The sequence below is a fragment of the Medicago sativa genome, chromosome 1 (assembly GCF_051527215.1).
Source record: "Medicago sativa cultivar Bolivia chromosome 1, Bolivia_mono, whole genome shotgun sequence".
Lineage (NCBI taxonomy): Eukaryota > Viridiplantae > Streptophyta > Magnoliopsida > Fabales > Fabaceae > Medicago > Medicago sativa.
Genome location: NC_140749.1, coordinates 38,023,925 through 38,043,915, shown reverse-complemented (window position 1 = coordinate 38,043,915; position 19,991 = coordinate 38,023,925). Strand labels below are relative to the sequence as shown.

General features: G+C 33.2%; 3 protein-coding genes and 1 long non-coding RNA gene across 4 annotated transcripts; 2 read left to right on the top strand and 2 right to left on the bottom strand.

Annotated features, from left to right (window-relative positions):
* The first annotated feature begins 57 nt into the window (after window positions 1-57).
* Window positions 58-968, top strand: LOC146954793 (uncharacterized). The gene is made up of 2 exons (XM_085702583.1): window positions 58-617; window positions 706-968. The coding sequence occupies exons 1-2, from the start codon at window positions 90-92 to the stop codon at window positions 715-717; spliced, it is 540 nt and encodes a 179-aa protein (XP_085558709.1). The 5' UTR covers window positions 58-89; the 3' UTR covers window positions 718-968.
* A 566-nt stretch (window positions 969-1,534) lies between these two features.
* LOC146954792 (uncharacterized) lies at window positions 1,535-3,097 on the bottom strand. Its single transcript, XR_015006583.1, has 6 exons — window positions 2,874-3,097; window positions 2,591-2,782; window positions 2,219-2,497; window positions 2,000-2,137; window positions 1,788-1,909; window positions 1,535-1,702 (listed from the first exon to the last, which is right to left on the bottom strand). It is a non-coding gene; the product is annotated as an uncharacterized LOC146954792 (long non-coding RNA).
* Window positions 3,098-3,188: 91 nt separating this feature from the next.
* Window positions 3,189-4,302, bottom strand: LOC146954791 (uncharacterized). The gene is made up of 3 exons (XM_085702429.1): window positions 4,044-4,302; window positions 3,791-3,956; window positions 3,189-3,702 (listed from the first exon to the last, which is right to left on the bottom strand). The coding sequence occupies exons 1-3, from the start codon at window positions 4,106-4,108 to the stop codon at window positions 3,256-3,258; spliced, it is 678 nt and encodes a 225-aa protein (XP_085558555.1). The 5' UTR covers window positions 4,109-4,302; the 3' UTR covers window positions 3,189-3,255.
* Window positions 4,303-10,356: 6,054 nt separating this feature from the next.
* LOC146954790 (binding protein) lies at window positions 10,357-19,910 on the top strand. The gene is made up of 17 exons (XM_085718570.1): window positions 10,357-10,860; window positions 11,670-11,833; window positions 11,912-13,082; window positions 13,303-13,494; window positions 14,162-14,809; window positions 14,934-15,110; window positions 15,421-15,488; window positions 15,590-15,812; window positions 15,898-15,997; window positions 16,104-16,219; window positions 16,299-16,356; window positions 16,464-16,615; window positions 16,710-16,908; window positions 18,064-18,237; window positions 18,311-18,460; window positions 18,537-18,627; window positions 19,522-19,910. Exons 1-17 carry the CDS (start codon window positions 10,396-10,398, stop codon window positions 19,523-19,525), a joined length of 4,152 nt encoding a protein of 1,383 aa, XP_085574696.1. The 5' UTR covers window positions 10,357-10,395; the 3' UTR covers window positions 19,526-19,910.
* Window positions 19,911-19,991: the final 81 nt, after the last annotated feature.

Here is a 19,991-nt window from a genome sequence, read left to right as displayed (position 1 = left end):
ACTTTGAATGTACCTGTCAGAGACTTGAGACGTTAGGCATTGCTTGTGAGCATGTGATGTATGTTGTGATTTCCTTGAATATTGTTAACATGCCTGATTGTGTTGTGCTGCATAGATGGACCATAGGTGCAAAAGATGTGGTCAACGCCTCGAATTCAAATAGTTCAGGTTTGCGTAACCCTGCATTTATAACATCATATGTTATGTTTGTAGAAAGATGTAAAAGAATGGTGAATGCAGCTTTCGAATGTGGAGACCCAGAATATTTGTGTAGTTCAATTGAAATGGTAGAGACACGTACATGTTTGTTGGAGGCAGTGGCTAGGGGTGAAGAAGTTTCACAGTCTGGGGTGGGTTTACAAACAGATTGCTCAGTAGGAAATCCACCACGGATGAGGCGGAAGGGTGGTGGGGGCACACCGTTATCTGCAATTGGATCTGACAAGTTTAAGCGAAAAGCAAATAAGTGTGGTTTATGTGGTACTGTTGGTCACAACCGGCATTCGTGTCACATCAGGAGCGAATCACTTACTCAATCACAAAATATATCTATGGAGTCTTTTCAGTATGGGAATGAAAATTTTGATGAAGATGAAGATGGGTGCAACATTGACATGGTATGTATAATAAATTTTATTAATGTGTTTGCGGAAGAGAGATTAAGTTTGTACCTACTGATATATTTGTTGTTTATCTAATATGTAGGATGTGAGTTGAAAGACAATCTCACACAGACTTTTTACCATGTATGAAATCAAAGCATCTGACTGTGAGCTGGGCAAGGGGAAAATGGAAATGGTAGCTTGTTTGTTATTTAATTTGATGTTTGTTAACTCTGGTTTTTAGAGCTTATTAATGACTAAGTTTCAATTTATGCCTAGACTACAATGTGTCAATGACTTAATGTCCAGATTGTTTGAATTTAGTTTGTGTAATGTATTAATGACTACGTCACAATTTTCAATTTATGCCCAGGTTGTTAATGGTGCTAATTGTATTATTTCGTGCTATTGTCTAATGTGCGCATCTGTCAGTTGGTTTTTTGGTGACTTACTGCTGTTGTTTTATTTTGGTTTTGTTAGGGGAGTTGCTTGTGTTTTTTCAGCCTCAGTGATGTAGGCTTTTGAAGAAAATTTAGTGCAAAGGTTAGATGAATAGATAATATTACTATCAGTATCAAACAGAATGTTAGTTCACACATAAGAGGACCACTTAGACCAAGAATTTGTACGCTCTAAATTTATTGATGTATCTCTAAATTTGTACTCATAATTAAGAACCACTAGAAGTAGCTCGTAAACATTAAAACATTGTTATTTATTTATTTTATTTCTTAGTTACAATCAAGCATTGTTATTAATCTATGTGCATCGTACACATTAGTCTAACCACTCAATGACATTAAATTTTTGTTAGTTTATAGTATGTTGAAATGAAAACTAATGTTGACCTTAAATCCACAAACACAGATAGAAAACTTGTATAGCTAAACAACATTTCTTCATTAATATTATCAAAATATACGGTGGTGGTATTTACCGTGGGAAAGGGGTAAACTTCCACATGGTAAATGCCACCAATTGGTTAGGTTTTCCATACCAATATTGTCATGAAACATATGATACAAAATACACAAATGAAAATAAAAACTACCAGCTATTCCATGTGAATCCAATCCAACAACCACACACCAGAGTTGTCACTGTAACAACATAAAATAATTAATAAAATAGAACCACTAATATAACCACTGCTAATATGTATGTCCAAATTTAATAGTGCATCACCTTCTTCCCGTATTTGGGATCCCACGAGCTAACATGATCTCCATGTTCCCAAAGTCAATTTGTTTGCTGCACAATGTCATAGTATAATCCAGATCCAACACCAAATGATACAACATTTCACCCTATTATTACAAGAATTATTCAGCCAAACAAATCAAGTTTAAAGTTAATTTCTTTAAATTTATTAATAAATGTAAAACAAGTACACTTACAATTTTCTTGATTCTACCCATCCTCAATTCAACAGCAGCCAAGGAGCAATGTGTGTCAAAGTGGTAAATAACTCCAAGCTCAACATCAATGAGCATCAAATACTAGTGACCATGCACAGTACTCATAGGGATATAAATCTGATATTTAACCATGTTCAAAGGTAAAATATAAAACAAGTTGTTTGAAAGACTATGTAAAACACGTAGTAGTTTACTTACAAACTTCAGTTTCTCATATGGAGGCATCCAATGCGCCATATATTTTTCAGACAATTCATTCAGTTTCATGCCATTGTAAATGTCAGCTTACATAATGCATAAAGGGTTTAACCGAACTGACACATTACAAGAATTGTATTTACATTAGTTTTAAGTATAATTATTAATTAGAATCATTGATGAGGTAGATACCATAAATGTTGGTGGTAGACACCAGACTTTTTGAAACATTGCCATTGCTTGCATAAAGCGGACTTTTTCAGCAGCTAAGGTTAGAATCTAATAAGTCACAATCTTGTATCAAAATTTGAATAATTGAATAATAAATTATGTAAATTTAGTTTAACTTGTATAAGTTAGTATATTAATTACCATATGAGTAATTGGTCTCGGTGGAATCAAGGTGCGTAACTCTGACCTTGTAGCCGTTAAGCCTCCAACCTTCACGAGGTCTTCCATCATTAACACTGGATTATTTGTTTTTTGAAACAAATAAGAACATGCTTGAGCCTCAATAGGTGCTAACATCATTTCAGAAGTTATACGAAAATCCGTTTTCAAACCCTATCAATGAATAATATTGTGTCAACATTTTGTCATTGAATAGGATAGAATAAAAACATATCATATCTGGAAAAATAAAATCTATTTCTACCTTAGGAAGAACACTTGCAACATTTTTGCTTTTCTTTGATACACTTTTGCCACTTGACAAACTATCTTTTGATTGACATACACGTGACTTATACTTTGATTGACTTTTTGAAGCAGAAGTCAAAGCATATTTTGAACCCTGACTAGGTGTACCATTTGGTGATGGAGTAAAGCATAATTTTTTATTGATTACTACCTGACCAGCTGGAGGAATTCTGCCCTCATTCTGTTATAAGCACAACAAACATTCAACATTAGCATAAACTAACATCATCATATACCAACTAAGCATATACAAACATTCAACATCAGCATATACTAACATCATCATATACTAGCTCAATAATCTAAGTACATACAATTTCAAAAGATTTATTTTAACATCAATATATACTAACATCATCAAAAGGTGGTGTACATACCATCAACTCAGCAGTCCTCTTGTATTGACTGCGGTAAATTTCCTGTTCGTTTAATTCTTTCTCAAGATTAACATCATTATAGGCGTTTAACCAAATATCTGGGACGAAAGCTTTAGGTCCCATTTCACATACAGTTGCATCAGACTGTGTTTCAAACGAGGGCATTTCAACATCAGCGGTCATTTTACCTTTGCCTTTTGAACCAGACCCAACACAAACTTCAGACCTAATACAAATTTCAGCAGATTTTTGCATCCCAAAAAGAGAGGGATGTTCAATCATTTGAGAAGTCTCTTTCATCACCTCATCCCTTTGATGTTTTGACACCACCATTTCTTCAAGGTTTTTGACAGATTCTTCAATGGAGATACAAGTTGCCTTTATGACAGAAAGTTCAGACTTTGTTCCCTATATTTAAGCCATTTATAACATTATCATTAGTGAAAAAACAATTTAATGAATAGAGTAGAGTTCATACCAAAACTATAACACTGACCTCTTTCATGTCATGAACCATTTGTCTTAGAGCAACAATTTCCTTCATCACATCCTCTAAAGTAATGTCTTTGCTCACATTAGTTGGAACTATGTGCTCAGCCTGTGTGGTCTTAAAAACATAACACTCACTGTTTGAATCATTAGCATCAAGAGGTGCATTCATCCTGGAAAAAAAATTAAAAATCAGATAACAAACACTATTTAAAAACACAACAACAACAACAATGAAGGGTGTAAGAATGATAACATACATGTTGTTTTTGTTCATGGGTGATTGATCTTCATGTAAACTTGAATACATCATGGTTGTGTCCATTGAGGTACTCACTGAGGATTTGGAAGTTTTTTTTTCTTTCTGATGTTATGTGTAGAGTAGAGTTATGGTGGTAATGGATACATACATATAGACTTGGTTCTGAGTAGTAAGTAAGAAAGACTTCTGAGTAGTAGAAAACTATGATGGCTCTAGTGTGATGTGTCAAATTCTAAGAGGTTGTGCGTACAGTACCCCTGCAAACAGCCGAACATTGATGTATTAGGCTCTATAATATTTCATCTACGTCACTTCAAGTAAGAGTAGACACTTTTTCATAAATCAAAGTACTTAGTCTATATGTAACTAGATACTCAATATGATTTTATATTAACACATTACATAAAATAGAAATATAATTGGTTGTACTTTTTTAATCCACTAAAATCAAACAAAATATTACATAATATAATTTAAATAGGAAGGAATGGAATCAACCAACCTTTTTATTTGGAATAATTGTGTAAGTTTCCAGAAGCCATGACCAATTTTTCACAACCAATTGCATCTCGCCTCCTACGTTATTTAAATAGTTAAACAAGTGAGTGCATAAGATCAATGGAGTTTGCTCAAAAAAATATATCAATGGAGTTATCCTTTAAAAAAAAAGTCAAAACAGTTGATTAGGTGTATAAACTCAATTTAATGCTAGTCTTTAAAGAGTTAATTAAGTGTATAAACTAAACTCAATTTATTCTTACGTTACATAAAATAGAAACAAAGATTAATTTTATAACTTTGGTCAACTAAATCATTATTCTTACGTTACATAAAATAGAAACTAAGATTAATTTTATAACTTCGGTCAATTAAATCATTAACACGGTAACTCACATTTATGATATAATTCTTTTTTTTCTAATAAAAATCAGGGTGTAATAAGACTAGTTGGAATCCAAATAATTACATTTTGCTTTAACAGACAAGTAAGCAGCCACAAGCACCCTATGTCAGTACTGTGTCTCTGTTATAGAAGTGACCATGCATGGAAACCAGTGGAAAGTACTGTTACAGCAGAAAGGACCCCTACAAAGGACAATACAACCTTTTTTTTAAGAAAAAGGACAATACAACTGTTAACCATTATCTCTAAACCAATAATTATCCATTATTATTTATTAATTACCCATTATTATTCATTTTATTAAAAATATAGTTTTTTCATGAAATTAATTTTTCCATTTTATAAATATAGTTTTATTCGTATGATTTTTTAATGAACTGGTTCAACCTTTCAGCATGTTCTTCTGGAATTCCCAGATCTACAACAACATATTAACAACCATTTTTACAAATTTAGGTTCAAAACAATACTTCTTCATAATAAAGATTCAAGACAATATCATTTTCAAAAATAAAACTAACAGATTCAAACACCCTAAACAATATCTCAAAATCAAAGATAACAACAACACAATAAAACCTAGCTAGAACTCGAATCTTTAGATTTAAACTAACATAACCAACAAAGGTAGCAAAAACAATAAAACCTACCCAGAAATCATAAAATCTAAAACCATAAACAAGCAATCAACCCCAAATTTAACAGAACTGGCAGTACCAATAACATCATGACCATTTGCTTCTCTGATCTCTCTGCAACGAATTTTTGTTTAAGCTTACCATTCTTCTTCCTTAATTCTTCAATAACATCCATGGCAAGGGCAACAACATTGGTTTCAGATTGATTTTCTCGTTCTAAGCACTCTACTGTGCGATCTTCCTAGACAAACAGACCACAATCGCTTGGTGTCTTCAAATAAAAACAAGATCTTCATTAATTTCAACCCACTAAGATAATCGTGAAAGGAAAATTGAATTTATTCAAAAAAGAGAGATAAAACTTTACCATCCAGTAAGAGCATCTACAGAACTTCCTGCCTTTGTTAACCCCCTTTCTACATATCAAGAGCACAATATGCGATCCACACCAACAGTTTCATCCCCTTAAAGAACCATTCGCAGCTACAGACATGGAACTCGGACCCAAACTTTGCGAGATTGAGTCGGAAGAACGCCGGTTACGATTGTTCGGTAGATCCGTCATTTGTTCAAAGTGAGTCGGAAGTCTGAAGCGTACGCGTTTGAAGATTGGAAGAAGGTGGAAATGGGTTGCGATGTTATCTGTTAGAGGGACATTTTGAAATTGAGAGATGAGAAAGCGTCTGCGTTTTTAGATCTGATGAGGAAGGAGGAAAAAAATGCGTTTTTGAAATTGAGAGAAGAGAATGCATACGCGTTTGTGTAGATCTGATTAGGAAGAAGAAGAGAACCCGGTTCTATACCAATTAGGAATGGTAAACAGGTTCTAAACCACTACAACAACAAAAAAAAAACAGTTAAAAACAATTATAATAGGGTTAATAGTGCTTTACCCCTGTAATATAAGTCATTTTCGGTTTTACACCCTGTAAAATATATTTTTTGATTTACCCCCTGTAAAATATATTTGTTTTGATTTACCCCCCTAATAGGTCATTCAAAAACCAATTTGTTATTTTTTTCCTTCAAAAATTCTGGTTTTTGAATGACCTATTAGGAGGGTAAATCAAAACAAAAATATTTTACAGGGGGTAAATCAAAAAAAATATTTTACAGGGTGTAAAACTGAAAATGACCTATATTACAGGGGGTAAAGCACCATTAACCCATTATAATATAACTAATCTTTAAGTATAAAAATATTTTATCCTTCAAAAAATAAAATATACCTTAACCAAACCAAACCAAAACCGTAGTTAGGAGGTTATTTAGTTATAATAAAACCCTTAAAATTATTAAAAACCAAAAGGAAAAACAATTATTATGATATACTAAAGGAACCCTAAGAGAAATATATATGAAATGTTATACTCATTTTACATTCTAAAGTACTCCCTCCGGTCCTTATTATAAGAAACAATTGATTTTTTTACCTTCGTTGAATAATTAATGTATCTCGTTAAAAATATAGACTAGATACATCACTTATGCAATGAATCTAAAAAGTCAATTGTTTCTTATAATAAAGACCAGAATGAGTAGGAGTTAAGGAACCATGAGAGCAACCAGTCACTATATTATTTAAGGAACCCTAAGAGAAATCAAAAGATAGACCAATGATTATAATAGTTAAGCAACCCCAAAAGAAACCAATCAATATATGACTTAAGGAACCCTAAAAGAAATCAAAAGATAGACCAATGATTATAATAGTTAAGCAACCCCAAGAGAAACCAATCAATATATGACTTAAGGAACCCTAAGAGAAATCAAAAGATAGACCCGTGATTATAATAGTTAAGCAACCCTAAGAGAAACCAATCAATATATGGCTTAAAGAACCCTAAGAGAAATCAATATATGACTTAAATAACCATAGGAGATATCAAATGGGAAACCAACGACTATATATAAGAGTTAAGAAACCCTAGTAGAAGCCAATCAATATAAGATTTAAGGAACCCATAAAAAAATTCAAATGGAAAATCAATGACTATAAGAGTTAACAAACCTCAAGTTAGACCAATCAATATAAGATTTAAGGAACCATGAGAGATATCAAATGGGAAACCAATGACTATAAGAGTTACCAAACCCTAATCAAAGCCACTCAATATAAGATTTAAGGAACCCTAAGATAAATCAAATGGAAAATCAATGACTATAAGAGTTAACAAACCCTAATAGAAAGACTTAAGAACCCTAACGAAAACCAATGATTATAAGAGTTAAGAAACCTCAAAAGAAACCAATCAATATAACATTTAAGGAACCCTAAGAGAAATCAAAAGGGAAACAATTGATGATAATAGTTAAGCTAACTTAAGAGAAACCAATCAATATAAGACTTACGAACCCTAAATGAAACCAATCAATTAAACAGTGAAAATTCATACTTTCTACAATTTATCTTAATGAAACAAATCTTAAGAGAACACCAATGCTTAATGAAACTTTGTTTTAACATCCATGCTTTCTACAATTTATCTTAATGAAACTTTTTAATTGTATCAAAAATCATATATTTTCTAAAACCAGCCAATGTAAGATTTAAGGAAACACAAGAGAAACCTATCAATGTAAAATTTAAGGAACCTTAATGCTTAATGAAACTTTTGTTTAACATTTGTGATTTCTACATTTGATCTTAATGAACATTTTTCATTGTACCACATCATATATTTTCTAATAAACTAGTCCAGTTTATTTTATTTTTACAAATTGTTATTCAATTAAGATGTTGCTACCACCACATTCTATATTTTTTCAACATAATTATCTCCTATTAATATGCATCAACACCTAACAAATTATTTTACCACATTTTAATTAATGTTTTTGATATGTACAATAAGGCAAAACTTTCAGGGGGTGTTAATATAACGTTTTCATTCAGACTTCATAAATTTTGGTTTAGATGATACAGGCCTGTAACTATTGACCCATAAAAAGCTGATGGCCCATTAAATAAATTAACATTAAACCAAGAGTAGGTGGGGTCCGAATTTTTGAAGTATTTGTATAACCAAAAAGTGAACAAAAAGTTATAAGTAACAAATCTGAACCATTGAATATTTATATTAATAAATCTATGGCTAAAACACTACTTTCCCATCATAGGAAAGCTTTCCACTTTCCCATCACAAATGCCACCTTGAATAAGCTTGATCTTTTAAGATCTAGAGATGATGTTTCTATTATTGATTCAATTCGAATGCTAATTCTAGCTCTCCCAACCATTAAACCCTTTTTGCATGAGAAGATCATTGGCAAAAGAGTAATCATGTCCAGTATGGCTGCACCATGTTGCCTATAGATTACACGACTATAAAAGAAAATTGAAACAACTCGATTGTCCATATCGGAAGTCAAGACATAAACTATTTTCACATAAGACAGCCCATTGAATGAATGGAAAACACAATGCAATTGATATATAAAAAAGTGTTAAACACCTTTAAGTAACTACAATATAAACGGAAAAAACATTGCCAAAATGACATTACAATTCCAAAACATTGTTGTCTTAAAATAAATGGAAAAAATACACAAAACTTGCCAAGATGCTTAGGTGGAAGATTTGAATTTCAAATTTTGCATTAAATGAGGCTAGAAAGCATAATTCCCGCCAAAGGTTTAGGTTTAGGGTTTTTAAGTAAGGTTTGCATTGTACCTTAGGATTAGATATAAAGATAAGATAAGATGACATTTTTGGAAAGAGAAAAAGGCAGTCCAAAAGAGCTTAAATGAATAGTTTTCTTTATATATAATATAAATATGAAGTAGGTGGTAGACGATGGATGTTTTCGCAGGGTGTCTACCTAGTTGGAATGTTGTGATTCATCTTGATGTCGTCCCTACCTCTTTGTTTATAAAAAAAAAAAAGATTTACTCCCTCCATTTCAAAATGAGCGTTGTTTTAGCAAAAAAAAAATTATTTCAAAATGAATGTCACTTTCAGTTTCTAATGTAATAATAACTTTTTTCTTTTCAATTGTACCCTTCAATTAATAATATATACACTACTTCCAAAATATTATTTTTTCTTTAATGAAAAACAAACTAATACTTGATTAGGATAATTTGGTAAAATAAATTAGGGTTAATTATGTTTCTAGTCCCTATAAAATAGCGACCTTGTAAGTTTAGTCCCTACTTAATTTTAATAGCATTTTTAGTCCCTATAAAAAAAAATTTACTTATAATTTTAGTCCCTGCTAAAACAAAGTTTGATTAATTATCCTTAAACTCTTAAATTTTTGAACGATTTTTTTGAGACAAGATTAGAACACTATGAAAGGTTCGTTTACTAAAATTTAGAATTTTCTGACATGAAATGAATTAAATATGAATTTTTTAAAACGACAAAAGTTAAAGATAAAAAGTAATAAAATCTGGATGTAGAAATCAAATTTTGCGATAATTTTTTGCGGACGAACTTTTAGTAATGTTCTAAACATGTCTGCAAAAAATTGTTCAAAAATTTAAGAGTTTAAGCATAAATTAAACAAATTTGAATTGAGTAGGGACTAATAATCAGTGCAGAAAAATAAAATTAGGGACTAAAAATGCTATTAAAATTAAGTAGGGACTAAACTTACAAGGTCGCTATTTTATAGGGACTAGAAACATAATTAACCCAATAAATTAAGTTGACTAAAAAATATTGATAATTGAGATTTCAGACCAAATTCTTGTTCCCGCTTCTATCCACTTCCACTTTCATTTGAATTTCGTAGTTAACCCAACGGTACGCTTCCACACAGACCAGATCCAACGCAACAGAAGAGAAAACCTCTCTCTCTTCCATGGCTCCAACCTTCATCTTCCCTCGCACTCTTCAACACCTCGAACAAGATTCACCCTCCGAAGACGACGACAACCACAACCATCTCTCCGTCCAAAACCCTACAAACATCCCCTCCCTCTCCTCTTCCCAACTCGAAGAATTCGTCAAAGGCGTCTCATTCGATCTCTCCGACAGAGAAATCCTCTGCATCCAAGACCAAGACGTATTCGACCGTGTTTACTCTTTGGTTCGCGGTTACTCTTCTTTACATCACTCATGTAAACTCAACCTTGTTGAAAGTCTCCGTTCTAATCTCGCTGTTCTTCTTCCTAATGTTGATTCGCTTTCAAGGGTTTCCAATGAAGATGTTGATGATCATGTTCTTGTTGTTGACCGTGTTGCTTCTCATCGTAATGCTTTTAAAATTTATACTTTCTTTCTTCTTAATATTGTTCTCGCTGAAGATTCCAACAATGCTCCTAAGGTATGTTTGGTTCGTTACTTTTAATTAAAATTGATTTTTCCTTTAAATTACTTTTTCGTTATTCAAATTAGCTTTTCTAATTTGTAATATTATAGGTTAAGGATTTTTTAAGATAAATTTTAAGATTATAGTTGTTATTAGAGTAAAATAATCCAGACTTTAATCGCTGCTGACATCACTTCAAAGCAGATTTTAGTAAAATCAATTTTGTATACTCGTGGAGGAGCCAAAATTGATTTTGACATGTTTGGCATTAGAATTGAGTTTGCCTCCACAATTAATTTTGTAATTTGTAATATTATAGGTTTAAGATTTTAGGATAAATTTTAAGATTATAAATTATAATTGTTATTAGAGTAATAATCTAAACTTTAAATGCGTTTGACATTACTGGTGTATGTCTAGTTTTACTTCTAATGGGGCCAAAATTGATTTTGACATGTTTGGTTGCTCTCAATTATAATTGATTTTGCCTTCCACAATTGATTCCACTTGAAGCTAGAAATTGAGGCTTTTAACTCTAAAATTGAGTTGAACACTCAAATTTATTGTTCAATTCACTTTTACGTAAATGTATCCGAACATTAATAATCACTTTACCTTCAACTGGCTTTTAGCTATAATCAATTTACTCAAAATAAATTTTTCTCTCAGCAGAATCAATTATAGTTCAGAATCACTTTTTCAAACACATTGTTTCGACAGGAATTTTGTATTCTCAAAACTAATGTGTTTGTCACTAAATTTTGAAGTTGAATTTGCAAGTTTATTCCCCATTTAGTTTGAAGCATGGTGTATTGCGGTTTCAGGTGGTGGCCGCAAGTAGCAGGAAGAAACAACCCGTGCATTCATGGAATTGGGAGCCACAGAGAGCTCGGATACTGAATCTCATTGCAAGCTCATTGGAGATAAACCTTGAATTACTTTTTGGTTCATCTGACCCTGACGAAGGTTACTTGTCTTTCATCACAAAGTGAGTAGTGATATCCTTCTTTCTTAATTTTGTTAACACTAAACAGGACTTTCTGATTTTTTCATCCACTTGTTGTAGAAATGCATTCGCCATGTTTGAAAATGCCGCGCTTTTGAAAGATTCCAACTCAAAAGATGCCCTCTGTCGCATAATCGGGGCCTGCTCCACAAAGTACCATTACACGACACAGTCTAGTGTATCCATCATGCATCTTATTCACAAGTATGATTTTGTTGTCGTCCACATGGCCGATGCAGTTGCTGGTGCCGAAAAGAAGTATTCAGATGGAAGCCTTGCAACTTCCATTGTTAGGGAAATTGGAAGGACTAATCCAAAAGATTATGTCAAAGATACTATTGGTGCTGAAAATGTGGGGCGTTTTCTTGTGGAGTTAGCTGACCGTATTCCAAAATTGATATCAACTAACATTGGCATTCTTGTTCCTCACTTTGGTGGAGAGTCTTATAAGATTAGGAATGCTCTTGTAGCTGTGCTGGGGAAGCTAGTATCAAAAGCTTTTAAGGATATTGATGGTGAAGCGAGTACAAAGAACATTCGGTTACGCACTAAACAAGCTATGTTGGAAATTTTACTTGAGAGATGTAGGGATGTTTCTGCTTACACAAGGAGTCGTGTGCTTCAGGTGTGGGGGGAGTTATGTGAGGAACACTCAGTTTCGATTGGTTTGTGGAACGAGGTTGCGGAAGTTGCTGCTGGGAGATTGGAGGACAAGAGTGCAATAGTCAGAAAATCTGCTTTGAATCTTTTGATCATGATGTTGCAGCATAACCCATTTGGTCCACAGCTCCGAGTAGCTTCATTTGAGGCAACTTTGGATCAGTATAGGAAGAAGTTGAAAGAGCTTGAGCCTTCAGAAGGTTCTGACAATGAAAACTCTAACGTGGATGGTGAGGTAGATGATTTGAATTTTGAAGCTGTTGAGAAGGAGCGGCAAGAGAGTGTGACTGATACATTCATGTCACAGGAAGAAGATGCAATCCCTATGCAGAATGGTAGTGATAGTAGTGTGCCTGATGTTGGGAACTTGGAGCAGACTAGGGCCTTGGTTGCATCGCTTGAGGCTGGTTTGAGATTCTCTAAATGTATAGAGGCCACAATGCCTACACTTGTCCAATTGATGGCATCATCTTCTGCTTCTGATGTTGAAAATACAATTCTCTTGTTGATGAGGTGTAAGCAATTTCAAATTGATGGCTCAGAAGAATGTCTCCGAAAGATGTTGCCCCTGGTAAGCCGTAGTTCTTTCTATTGTCTAACAAGGATATTCAAGGTTTATGTAGTCGTTGCTTCAATGGACAAGTTGGAATGGTTCTCTATGATCCATGTAACCCTGTCTGTTTAAGTCGATGGATGTTGTTGTTTCTTAAATATGTTATGTACTGCGTATGTGAATTATCGATTTTTTCTGAAATTTATTCTTTCTTTCTGGCATTTGCTCTCGGTTGTAGGCATTTTCTCAGGATAAATCAATCTTTGAAGCAGTGGAGAATGCTTTCAGTACAATATACATAAGGAAAAACCCAATGGAAACTGCCAAGAATCTCTTGAGTCTTGCAACTGATTCCAACACAGGAGATCTAGCAGCTTTTGAGTTTATAGTTGGCACACTGGTCTCTAAGGGAGATATATCTTCCAGCACAGTATGTTTTCATGCATCGGCTTGTATAATATGCTGTATAAAATACTTAATTGAATGCCTCTAAATTTTTCTTTAGGACTATATTTTATACCTAGAATTAGGAATCTGACTGTTTTTAGGCCTGAAAAGATAAATGCACTGAGGTCGCCAATTTTCAAGTTTACACTTCTATATTTCATTTCTGGGGATTTTACAATGAAATACAGTAACAAGCCTATATTTTTTTACAAACATGACTGACTAGCAACACTACATCCTAGTTATGTCAAATGCCAAATGTCAATCCATACGGTAAAACAGTTCAGTGGTTCTTTTCTGAGTTAAATAAAATATTTCATACGATTTAAATATTTGATGTAAACAAGGCTGTATGTTTTCTTTAGTTTTATATCCCAGTTTTCAAATTGAAATTTTAAATATGATTTGGAATGAGATTGGATGATACTTTCATGCTTACATATCATTTGCGCTTAAATAAACATAAATAAACATAAAACGTGTACGTTGGGAAGTAGGACTCAGATTGTTTATGCTGGCAATGGCTCTCTTATTTGAATTAGTACGGGTGCTGTTTTTTATTTCCTATGTCAATAAATTGTTGATGTCATCATATTGAGTTTGGTTTTCATCATTGGTGTGATTTTCTCAAAATGTATCCACTATCGCAGATATCAGCTTTATGGGATTTCTTTTGCTTCAATGTTGGTGGAACCACCGCAGAGCAAAGCCGTGGTGCTTTATCTGTCCTTTGCATGGTTGAAAAGACATCAACTGGTGTGCTTGGCTCTCATTTACAAGACATCATTGATATTGGGTTTGGTCGTTGGTCTAAAGTTGATCCTTTACTGGCAAGGACAGCTTGCCTTGCTATCGAGAGGCTTTCTGAAGATGACAAGGCAAAATTGTTGGCAAATAATAGTGTTAGAATATTTGGCATTCTCGATAGTTTAATTACTGGCTTTTGGCTTCCAGCAAATATTTGGTATGCAGCTGCTGACAAAGCAATAACTGCCATTTATGCTGTTCACCCTACTCCAGAAATCATAGCAGCTGACATGATAAAGAAATCCCTCAGTTCTGTTTATAAGGATTGTGGTGGCAGTGACACTGACACTAGTAGCAGCATGCCAATCACAGTTCAAGTCGCAAAGCTGAGTAGATGTTTATTTGTCATAAGTCATACAGCCATGAATCAATTGGTCTATATTGAATCATGTGCTCGTAAAATTCAGAAGCAGAAACTTGCAAAAGAGAGAAAGGACATTGAGAGGCAGAGTACAGACAGCAATGGCACAGCATCAACCGGTACACAGAAGGTGCAATCAGTGTTTTATACTGCTGTTCTGTCATACTTGATAGCTTTAACTAACAGTTATAAGCAACATATTTTGATCTTTTACTGTCAAATTCTTATAAATTTGGCTTATTAATGTGTTGTAGGATAATGATATAAATGCCGAGTTAGGATTTGCAGCCTCTGAGGATGCTGCACTTGATGCAATGTTTGAAAAAGCAGAAAAGGAAATTGTTTCTGGCGGTTCAAAGGACAAGAATTTGGTTGGTATCTGTGCAACCTTTTTGTCAAAGCTTTGTAGAAATTTTGGACTACTGCAGAAGGTGATTGCTTTGATATCCATTCCTCCTTCATAAAAATGAACTATCTTGCATTATGTACTGATCTGTTCATGATTTGGTATCTTTTTTGTCATCATGCGTATAATGAGTGACTGTATATGGAAACCATCACTTACATTTGAAATGGGAAAATTGAATATAATTTCTATTGATAATTATTGTCTCACATACAATTTTAAAGATCATGTGAAATCAACTTTTTTCATTTTTATCTTTATATATGATGCTTTCACGGCTTTAATTCATGATTTTGTTGTTTGATAAAATAAAATAACTACTTCCATTTCTTCAGTATCCAGAACTACAGGCTTCTGCAATGCTAGCTTTGTGTCGATTGATGGTCATTGATGCAGACTTTTGGTGAGTTACTGTCAATTCTATACCTCTTATCCTAAATTTCTCTCCCTAGTTTATCTATGCCTTATAATTAAATGAAGATGTTCTAATTGAATTGTTTTCAGTGATGCAAATCTTCAGCTTCTCTTCACAGTTGTGGAAAATGCACAGTCAGAAATTGTCCGTTCTAATTGCACTATTGCACTAGGAGATTTAGCAGTAAGGTTTCCCAATCTTTTAGAACCATGGACTGAAAAAATGTATGCCCGCCTACAAGATACTTCTATATCTGTTAGGAAGAATGCGGTTTTGGTGCTTTCACATCTCATACTAAATGACATGATGAAGGTAGAGTCGCGTAAATTGTTAATATTCTGTTTATCCCTTTCAATTTTGTAGTGCTTTAGACACTGATGCGTCATTTCTCTATCAGGTGAAAGGGTACATTAATGAAATGGCAGTTAGATTAGAAGACGAAGATGAGAGAATTTCAAATCTGGCTAAGCTGTTTTTTCTTGAACTTTCCAAGAAAGGTTTTTCCTTATAATTTTATTTTTGTATAAAAGTGTCTGTTATTATTTGCGATATTACATTTTTCAAGGTAGGAAGGTATTTAATAGTCTCCTGGCATTACAACAGGAAACAATCCAATATATAATTTGCTTCCTGACATACTTAGCAAATTATCCAAGCAGAACCTGAGCAATGAATCTTTCTGCAACATCATGCAATTTTTAATTGCTTCCATTAAGAAGGTATATTTTATCTCACAATGTTGATGTTTTCTATATTTATTCTGATTGTCATACTCATCTAGTTTCTTAAGTACTACAGGACAGACAAATGGAAGCACTGGTGGAAAAGCTATGTAATCGGTTTAGTGGTGTCACAGGTAACATTTTACCCCTTTTTTTAAATACAAACAGTTTCACTTTTTGTTTTCTGCCTTATTTATAACAACTGCTCATAATGATCAATTTTGTCTTGATTTCTCTACAGATGTCAGACAGTGGGAGCATATATCTTATTGTCTATCTCAGCTATCATTTACTGAAAAGGGGATGAAAAAACTCATAGATTTATTTAAGACCTATGAACATGCCTTGTCAGAGGATTCTGTTATGGATAATTTTAGAAACATATTAAACAAGGTAATTATGTTTTTTGTTGCTCTTAAGTAGTTTATGTGAAAATGGCAAAGACCTTTTATTTTCTTGTTTAATTTATGTTTTAAATTGAAATCAGGCAAAGAAGTTTGCAAAATTGGAACTTAAAACTTACATTGAGGAGTTTGAAGATAAGCTGAATAAGTTCCACATGGAAAAGAAGGAACAGGAAGTTACTGCTCGAAATGCCCAAATCCATCAACAGAAGATTGACAGCAGGGAAGGCTTTAATGTGAATAAAAATTCCGAAGATCACTCGAAGTCTAATACATCTTCAGGTTAACTTCTTAAACTTTAAAATGTTCCGGTTTTATAGTTTCTGCTTTCTTACTAATGAATCTGTAATCTGTGATAGCAATCCTTCCCCTTGAGTGCATTTTTTATATCGAAAATCTTTATTTTTCAGTTCTACAATTGCTAGTAATATCTTCTCTCCTGTTTATGCTTTTCACTTCTGTTGGTAGTTTTGCGTGAATATTATGAATTTATGTTATTTCCAACTGTAAATAGATATATTATATTTGAGGGTAGGTTTGTGGTATTTTGGTAAATTTTTATCATCTAGCATATGGTATTGATGCTGCTTTTACAAACCAACGGAAAACGGTTATCATTTGACCAGAGTACTTGAGATAGAATCTACTGGTACGACGGGCCAAAGAATGATGAAATGGGGTTAGATATAGCCTTCAATCAAGTAGATTCAGAGACTAAGAACGGATACAAGAGTAACAGTCTAGATTCACCTTACTACTTACAAGACTGAGTAAATTCCCAACTAGCTAACTAGCTCCCCTTAACTTCCTATCAAAGGATTAATTACAAAGCTAGTTACATTAGTGTCTCAACTCTGTTACAACATCCCCCCAATCAGTTACCCACACCCTCCCACCTCCACCCCCTTGCCAATACCCCTCGACACACACTTCCATAAATATTAGCTTCCTATCAACTTGCTGTTTATACTACGTTCAGAACAAATAGTCCAAGCTACTTTTGAACATTATTGATTTGTTTTATACCTTCTTTCAGAATTGTGGTATTGCACTCACAAGTATACAACAATGCATAGATACAGTCCTACTTAAAAATGTGTGCAAGTACTGAAAACTGTAATGATTGCTGCACCAAACAAGACATTGGAAAAAATTTATAATGGGACATGTGTCCTACATGATAAATCGTTATTAATGGTGGAATAAAACAAACCATCAAGAATGTACTGACAAATGCCAATCCACTCACAATTTATCAAAGAGGATGAACACGTAAGCGTAAATATGCTACATGATTTTGCTGGATAAACAACTGTCTGCTGAGAAAAAAATATGATGTTGAGGGATTTTATTTGGTCATGTAGTTTCTCAATTTGGATGAACTTCTAGTGAATTTTATGTTTACTGTTTTTGCTGACAATCTTGTGTTTTCTGCAGATGAAGTAGATGGTGAAGTAATTGTTACAAGCACTGAAGGGACAAATGCTTTGTCTATAAATGGCAAATCAAGTTCTAAACCGGTACCAGAAGCATCGTCTAGTGCTTTGAGTGAATTGATTGAATCAGATCAAGTAGATATTGAAGTCCAGTCACCCATGGTTAAGACAACAGGTTAGTTGAAACACAGCTGTTGTGAATCTGGTTGACTGTATCGTTGTAATTAACATGATGCTGCCAATTATAGGAGCTCAACGGTCCAGGATTAAAACAACCAATGTGAAAGGTGAAAAAGGTGATATCTCTATCACCAAAGCATCTTCTAGTGTTTTGAGTGAATTGATTGAATCAGATCAAGTGGATATTGAAGTCCAATCACCCATGGTTAAGACAAGAGGTTAGAACTTTAAACACGGGTTTTGTGAATATGGCTGATTGTATTGCTGTAATTAACATGATGCTGCTAATTATAGGAGCTCAACGGTCCAGAGTTAAAAAAACCAATGTGAAAGATGAAAATGGTGATATCTCTATCACCAAGAAAAGAGCTACTCGGTCAAGGAGGTATGCCTCTCTGAATGAAAGCTTAAGCGTTTATGCATCTTTGATTTGCAATATTGGATGCTAACTTTCTGATCTTGCGTTGGGCATGATTAAATCACAACATGAAAATAATTAACAGCAGATGTATTTTATAGATTTTTGATTCCTGATAAAGCGTAACATGAAAACAAAATTTTGATAAATCTTTTGATTTGAAATATTAGATGCCAACTTTCTGATCTTGCATTGAGCATGATTAAATCACGACATGAAAAAACAGTAGATGTATTTAATAGATTTTTTATTTCTGATAAAGCGTAACATGAAAACAAAATTTTGATAGATCTTTTGATTTGAAATATTAGATGCCAACTTTCTGATCTTGCATTGGGCATGATTAAATAACGACATGAAAAAACAGCAGATGTATTTAATAGATTTTTGATTTCTGATAAAGCGTAACAGGAAAACAAAACTTTGAAAAATCCTTATAGTTTAATATCATTGTCGTTTGTTTGCATATTTGGTCTTTGAACCAAGTTAATGTTCTTCTGGATCAAATGTTGCTTGCATGCAGTCATTTAAACTAAATGATGTAAATAGTTAGAGAAGCAGATTCTGGTTTTTTTAAGAAAGCTAATGTTCTGAAAGCTAAGTTGATTTGTTATCTTTCATATTTTCAATTTATTTTGGGCAATAAACAATTTTGCTATTCAAATATAAAGAAACTTAAGTATGTTGCTGATATACTTACAAGGCACTGTGTCAAAATACTTGTATAATTTTGCAATATAAACTGGAAATTTTAATATGATTCATGCACTTATGAAATGTTCTGAGTGAAATTTTAATATGCTTCATGACTGAAAAATTATTCAATCATTTATTGTTCATATACTTCGTATCCTCATGCAGGTAAATACACTGACACCTTTGGATGAAAAGATAGACTAATCAGTTTGATTTGCGGTTTTTATGGTTGTGATATATTGCCTACAACTTAAGTAGTCTAGATTGGAAGTATCCTTGGTAGTCCTGCTCTATGGCTGCAATGTCAGTGTTTGGACTTTGGATACAACATGTTTAACAGTGGAGCACTTCTTCTCAGAGGTTGTATATATGAAATTTGAATGACCTATTTTGTATTATATTTTTCCCCATCGGAATATTCAATTGGATAACAAATTGTCCAAGAAAAAGAAATGAAAGTGTACTTGTAACAAAAAAAATAGTACTTTGGCAGATCATCCTGTGTAATTGTGTTTTGATGTGTGAGTAAATTTAATGCTGATTAAATCTTCCGATGTTCTGGTATTGAATGCTTCTTCAGTAGAAAAATGCTAATTGGGTGTAGCTTAATTAAAAATATCAAAATTGTTAGGTCG

Excerpts from the sequence above, each read along its gene's own strand:
- LOC146954793 (XM_085702583.1), top strand. The coding sequence starts at position 90 with ATGCCTGATTGTGTTGTGCTGCATAGATGGACCATAGGTGCAAAAGAT.
- LOC146954791 (XM_085702429.1), bottom strand. The coding sequence starts at position 4,108 with ATGGACACAACCATGATGTATTCAAGTTTACATGAAGATCAATCACCC. Across the intron at positions 3,957-4,043 it reads CCCATGAACAAAAACAACAT|GATGAATGCACCTCTTGATG; the intron begins GTATGTTATCAT and ends TTTTTTTTCCAG. Across the intron at positions 3,703-3,790 it reads TGGTTCATGACATGAAAGAG|GGAACAAAGTCTGAACTTTC; the intron begins GTCAGTGTTATA and ends GCTTAAATATAG.
- LOC146954790 (XM_085718570.1), top strand. The coding sequence starts at position 10,396 with ATGGCTCCAACCTTCATCTTCCCTCGCACTCTTCAACACCTCGAACAA. Across the intron at positions 16,909-18,063 it reads GAAGTCTAATACATCTTCAG|ATGAAGTAGATGGTGAAGTA; the intron begins GTTAACTTCTTA and ends TGTTTTCTGCAG. Across the intron at positions 18,238-18,310 it reads ACCCATGGTTAAGACAACAG|GAGCTCAACGGTCCAGGATT; the intron begins GTTAGTTGAAAC and ends TGCCAATTATAG.